The sequence below is a fragment of the Sinocyclocheilus anshuiensis genome, unplaced genomic scaffold (genome assembly GCF_001515605.1).
Source record: "Sinocyclocheilus anshuiensis isolate Anshui unplaced genomic scaffold, SAMN03320099.WGS_v1.1 scaffold3645, whole genome shotgun sequence".
Taxonomy (NCBI): Eukaryota; Metazoa; Chordata; class Actinopteri; order Cypriniformes; family Cyprinidae; genus Sinocyclocheilus; species Sinocyclocheilus anshuiensis.
The window spans coordinates 3,789-10,651 of record NW_015556001.1 but is presented as its reverse complement, the minus strand read 5'-3'; the positions used below and the strand labels follow the sequence as shown (position 1 = coordinate 10,651).

The window sequence follows — 6,863 nt, the reverse complement described above, 5'->3', positions numbered from 1 at the left end:
GCTCAGAAGACCTAACTCTCAAGTCGAGAGGAGGACTCACCCAGTCTGCCCAGGACCGGCGAGCTCAAAGGGACCCTCCCGCAGTGAGGGGAGCACAGCCATGCCCGGGGCAGATAGATCGCAAATGGGACATCAGAAATAGGATCCTGCTAGAAGGGGATCACACATTTCTAAGGGAACAACAGGGTCCCAACATAAAGGCAACTGACCAAAGATGTGACAGAGACGGGCCTAACACAGCAGCGCTCTCGGCTCTCAAGCTGAGGTGGGTCCCCTGGTGCAGCTGGACACGGTCTCATGCTCTCTATCTCGATAGAGAGTGTGGGTCCTGTATAACTAGACCCGATAGAATCTGAAGAAATAGCGGGACCTAATAACCATTCATACATATAGAGTTTACTGCTCCTCAGAGCAGATGCACAAAAGAGGGGTTTCTACAGAAACACAAATCCCTCTTACCTCAGGGAACGCAGTGTATTCCAGCCCACTCCGCAGAGGGATGATTACTGGTTCAACCATAAGGGCAGTGTGACAGTGAAGACCCACGGGCCCAACCGTCTATGGAGCATTGAGCTCCTCAACATGTCAGTAAGAGGAGCTCTAGCTCAGACAATGTGCATGAAGGTTAAGGAACGATTAAAATCTCGGGAGACCTCTCAGGGTGAGAAATGAGTAGTTCGCACCTGGCCAGAGGATAGGGAGCATGTCGCGAAGCATGTACTCAGAAGAGTACTAGCCACGAGAAGGACCCGCAAGTCCTGAGGTTGCAGCATTATACTGGGGACCTGATGCTGGGAAGATGAGGGCTATCACCAGCCTGGAACCAGAACCGATGAGTGAAACTATCACTGTAACCCAGGCTGCGTTTCCAAGCCGAAGATGAGGGCTATCACCAGCCTGGAACCAGAACCGATGAGTGAAACTATCACTGTAATCGGTAAACAGCACGAGGTCCTGACTTAGCAGGTTGGTCAAACCTAAAAGTCAGAGAAACAGAAACATCAAGAAGATAGCCCTTCTCTTTCGACCCGATATCCACCAGACTCACCCACAGATGTCTCCCCGTAACCACCATGGCAGCCATGGATATGCCAATGGCAGTAGCGGCCTGCTTAGTGGCACGGAGAGCAAGATCCGTGGTGCGATGCAACTCAGCCACCTCATCAGGGGATAGACCCTGCCTTTATCCAGGTCTTTCAACAGATCAGCCTGAAAAGCCTGATGCACCACTATGGTGTGTGACGAGACTAAATGCCTTTATCCAGGTCTTTCAACAGATCACCCTGAAAAGCCTGATGCACCGCTATGGTGTGTGACGAGACTAAAGCCTGACCTGCTGCCGCGTATGCCCTGCCATTCAAACAAGATGCATCCTGAAGGGGTTTGGATGGCAGGGAGGGAGCCTTAAGAGAAGATGTCTCCCCCATAGAGAGATAGCAGGCCAGCGCCTCTTCAGCAGGGGGCATCTTTTCATAACCATTCTCACACATCCCCTCGATGTTGGCATAACTAGTATGCTGGAATCTGTGGATACAGGACGAGAATGGATTTTTCCAAACCTTCTCGATCTCCACATGAAGATCGGGAAGGAATGGAAGGCTCTTTTTTTTTTTTTTACTTCAAGCCAGAGTGCAGTATTATGTGGTCGGGGCGACAAGGGATTTTTCCAAACCTTTTCGATCTCCACATGAAGATCGGGAAGGAATGGAAGGCTCTTTTTTTTCTTTTTACTTCAAGCCAGAGTGCAGTATTATGTGGTTATCTGAGAAGGACATGATATAAATCATCTGTCCAACAACTGCAGACAGACCCACACTATAACACTTCCTATATAAACAAAAGGAAATTACTGATAGGGAGAAATTTCCTGTCAGGTCCTTTCCATGTTTTCACCACGACCGCAACGCGCAGCATGCATTCAACTCCCTCGGGCGATAAACACGCTCCGCCCAACCACTAGATAACCACTGCCGCGAATGCGTCGCTATTCCCGCGACAGGCGAACGCACTCATGCAAACGCTACCTACAAACTCGGGTAAATAGTGAAGTACTCACATCCCCCTCAGTAGTCCCGAGAATGCATCATGATGAGCACAAGCCGCCTCCTCGTGAGACGAACACGTTCAATTCATGCTTATCCCTCACAAGAAATAAGCAATGAATACAGAGCGCATCCAACTCCCTCGAGAGTTGAACGCACTTGCTCTTCACCACACACACACACAGCACGCGAGCCATGTGAAACTGCAGGTATCAGAGCAAAGCCTCTGGCGGGAGAACATGCACTCCTAGTCGTGTTTAGCTTAACGCTAATATAAACAAATGGTCAGTGAAGACGAAGAAGAGGATGACGTGTTATCCTGGCGGCCTTTTATACTGTGATCACGCAGGGTAATGACGTCATAGGCTGTCGCCGGCCAATGTTATTGTCGTTTTTAGATATATGTTTCAGACACCGGTCACGCTGAAGGCGTTCCCCATAGCGAACCCTAGAGGACGCAGTTCGAAGTTCCCTCGAAAGGGAACAACTGAAACCTCTTAAATATGCCAAGTGTTCTAACAATTTGGCCACCACTGTATTGCTAAAGACAAGTTAGCAGTTACACTAAATCAGTGCTTCTCAAACCTGTCCTGGGGACCCCCAACCACTGCATTTTTTTTTGTATGCCTCCCTCATTTAACACAACTGATTAAACTCATCAGCTCATTAGTAGAGTCTGCAAGACTTGAGTTGGGTGTGACATATAAGCGGGACATATAAAACACTGTTTTTGCTAATCATTTCATATGCAAGGAGCTTAGAAGGCTTTTATAAAAAAGTAGTAAAGGTACCATTAAAAAAAAACTCATTTCTAATGGTCAGGTGCATGGAAAGCTCCTCAGGAGGGAAATGATTATAAATGATAAACATGGAAATTTAATTTATTTTGGTAGGGTAACATGTAAAGCTGAGAATTGTTTGATTATGACTGTGGGTAGCTAAGCAGTGCTGTAGATTTGTGTCTGGAAGAACAGAAGAGAAATAAAGGAAATACATTTATTCAGAAGTTTGTTAAGTTTAGATTCTTGCATTAGCAGACGCTGTTTTACAAAACAACTTCTCCTCCTAGTTGATAGAAATCCCTGTTCTGAACTCAGCTGCTCTGAGGATGAAAAGTGCGGGATGAAAAATGGTGTTTATGGCTGTTTGTGTGAAAAGGACCATCACAGACAACGACAGCATCATGACTCTTTCGGTTGGTATCATTCCATAACAAAATGTGAAAAAATACACTGTTTTTCAGTTATTAATTATATTGGCTTTTTTCCCCTCTCAGATTTCTCAGAAACCTGTGAAAGCAGCTCTGGCTCCATGTCTGTGTCTCGCTGTCAGCTCTTTGAGGCTGGTTTTCCATCTGACGTCTTACACCTCAATGATCCTAGCTGCAAAGGAACGGTCCGGAATGGCAGTGTGGAATTCCATTTTGATAACGATGAACACATCTGTGGTACAAATCTTGTGGTAGGACTAACTATTCAATCTATTTAAATACACCATCCAAACATGTGTAATGCCTGATAGAACCAGCAGAGTTTGATTTGACCACATGGGGAATCTCTTTGAGACTTTGAGAAGTCTCTAGGGTGTATTGTTTGGGCCCATCATTTTGATACAAATTGATTCTTTAGAGGGCCTAAACAGAGTATCCTAGAAACTACTTAAAGTCTCAAACAGATTCAGTGGGGAAGGGTGCACAAAACCTTGTGTAACGGAGGCCAGCTAGTAAGAGCTGTGTGGGTAAAGCTCACTCCCCTGAACTCAAGAGGCTGCAGCCTTTAGCATCCTTCTTAAAATGTCCACCTCCCATGCCCAAAACACTGGTTCAAATCCCGCTCGGCGCAAGTGAGGGGAGTAGAACCGGAGGGGTTACACTACCCACAAAAAAGACTGGGTCGTGTGCCCGCATTCTCCACCATTAATATTTAACCCACCAGTTTTTCACTTGACTGCTATTTTTTAGTCAATTGTAGCTAAATTGCAAAATATGTATACATTTTGTCCACAGGCCAACGGCACCCACTTCATCTACAGTAACTTTATTCTGGGGACACCGAGGTCAGAAGGTCTCATCAGCAGAAAGAAAATCCTTAAGCTTTCTTTCAGCTGTGTTTATCCTCAAACACAAACACTTTCCATGAATATGGCAATCAACCCACTGGAGAGGTGTGAGTCAAATATGATTTCTGATTAGTTCACAAAATGGAAATGTTCTCACCATCATATTGTTCAAATTCTCATGCCTTTATTTGTTTTGTGGAGTTTTACTGTTTGTTTACCATTAATTCTCTTGAGGATTTCCAAGCTCTCATTGATCTGCTAACCGTTATGCTCATGTGTCCTGTGATGATAATAGCTTTCTAGGATTAAACATTATTTGGATAACTGGTAAAAAACAAAAAAAAAAAAAAAAAAAAATACACAAGTGCATTATAAAAATGGCCTATATGACCCATATCATTATTCAATAAGATGAGACTCAAACAAACAAATTGCTTACAATTCAGACATCACTACTTCTGTAATGAGCTCTCACGAATGCACCACCAAAAACAGCTAGGTCAACATTTTCTGTGAATAATGATGAACACGTTTTTCAATGAACTAATCTCTTAAGCAGAAAAATAAATGTCTTAAGTAATTATGGTAATATTCTCTAAAATAAAAATATATATTTTACTTTTAAAACTAAGTCATTTTAAAATGGATCTGTCCATTATTTTAACAGCATTGTGCACGAGACCCTCCCCGCTGGTGAAGGCAGATATCAGGTTCGGATGACTCCATATGAGGATGATGAGTTTACCCAGCCCTTCACTGGTAGAGTGGATGCAGAGCTCGACCAGAAGATGAATGTGGAAGTTCGTGTTGAGGGGGTTGACAGCCACCAGTTTGCCCTGGTGATGGACACGTGTTGGGCTACGCCTGTGAACGATCCTGGTTACAGTCTCCGCTGGGATCTCATCGTCACAGAGTAAAGCTGTTTCTAATCCTTAAAGCACAGATTCCACTTTTTGCACATGAAATAAAAATGTGATGATTTACAAGAAATCACTTTAGGGTTGAATGTCTCTATTGAAATCAAAATTTGATTTGTTGATTGTAATTATTGCTATTCTCAGGTGTCCCAATCCAAATGACCACACAGTGGAGCTGCTGCAGAACGGCGTCTCGACATCCAGCCGTTTCTCGTTCAGGATGTTCATCTTCACTGCAAACTCCACTAAGCTTTACCTGCACTGTGCTGTTCACCTTTGCCTTCTGTCAAGCAATATCTGCTCCTCAGTGAGTTTTGAATATGTGAAGGTTTACGAATCTGCCATTTATAAACTCCTTTGATCAAACACTAAATATCAGCCCTTAATGTGTCCCTGGTGGTGAGGTTTGCTGTCCTCTGCTGGAGACTTTGTGCACTCCTTTATCATTAATTTTTGTTCAATGATTTTTGCACAGATATATTTTGCCTCTTTCTCTTTTAGGACTGTAACTCTGGACACCAGCGGAGAGAGGGCAGGTCTCTGGACTTCCATGACAGTGCTTCCATATCCATTGGTCCTCTGACGATGTCTGAAGGGATTACAGGTGAACATTTCATTTATTTTAATCATTTGTAAATAAAGGTGACTGATGATTTCCGCTGTCAAAACATTACAGTTTACTGTGTTGTGTTATATTCCCTGTTCACAGATAAGTGGGTCCCAGAGCAAGTGAAGGTATCTGAGGCTTCTTGTCTGTGTGCTTCTCTGATGCTGTTACTTGTTCCTCTGATAAGTGTCCTGACCCTCTTTTATTAAAACACACACACACACACACACACACACACACACACACACACACACACACACACACAGTGGCATTTTAATGAATGTGACACTGATGCCACACTGGTTTTGGGTTTTTATTTCCTTATTTCATGTGGACTTTGTCTATTTTCCTACAAGCATAAAAACAAATAATTTACATTAATTGTTATTTACTACATTTATCTTGTTTTACTAAAGAAGATGTTACAGTAAGAAAGACAATCAGATTAATGTTTATTCAAATAATGCGAAGAAAATTTTAAAAGTGCCATTCATGTTGTATTCTTCCTTTCAGTTCTGTAACTTTTAAGAAATGCATACACTTATGTTACAATTCAGGAAAGTATTTCTATAGCAGACTTTCAAAAATGATCTGGTCAATGTACACGATGGAAAGTAAGAGGTAAAGTTAGTCACATCTCAGTGAGAGAATGACAGTTTACATGAAGACATCAACTGTACATCAAAGTTTATTTAGATTTTTTAAATAATTTTTTGACTCATTGATATTATCAAACTAAATTGTTTAATTTGATTTTACAGTACTGCTTTAGAATGAAACAAACCGGTTAAGGTTAAACACAGTGAAATTAATTTACAATTAAAGCAGTTGTTCCCCTAAAAAACATGTTTACCTAATAACATTTTAATCAGAGAATGAAAAATATGAACTAAATAAACTGTGTATTTTTAATTTTGTAAGTGCAGTAACATCTTTCATAAAATGTGATTTGAATATTTTTTTCCAGTATATTAATAGCACAGTGTTACACAAAAGGGAATTAAATGTGATGTAAATTGAAGCAAGGTGACTTCACATTCTGTATTTTGAAATCAAATACTTTCAGTAATAGTATGAATAAGAGATTATTGATAGTGTTATCTTTTTTAATAGTATCTTTGCAATTGTTTTCTTGATGTTGGTACTATCTATAATAAAGTGTGAGAAGTGGGTTTCAAACTTCATTTCTAAAGGCTTTGAAGAATGTTGCAGCTCTGGTTGAGTTGCTCTTATGTAAGA

The 6,863-nt window shown here is 41.8% G+C and overlaps 1 protein-coding gene across 1 annotated transcript; it reads left to right on the top strand.

Moving 5' to 3' along the window:
- The first annotated feature begins 582 nt into the window (after positions 1 to 582).
- On the top strand, positions 583 to 5,833 carry LOC107676122 (pancreatic secretory granule membrane major glycoprotein GP2-like). The gene is made up of 8 exons (XM_016470646.1): positions 583 to 661; positions 3,112 to 3,237; positions 3,319 to 3,503; positions 4,048 to 4,205; positions 4,768 to 5,013; positions 5,162 to 5,324; positions 5,519 to 5,621; positions 5,727 to 5,833. Exons 1-8 carry the CDS (start codon positions 583 to 585, stop codon positions 5,831 to 5,833), a joined length of 1,167 nt encoding a protein of 388 aa, XP_016326132.1.
- Positions 5,834 to 6,863: the final 1,030 nt, after the last annotated feature.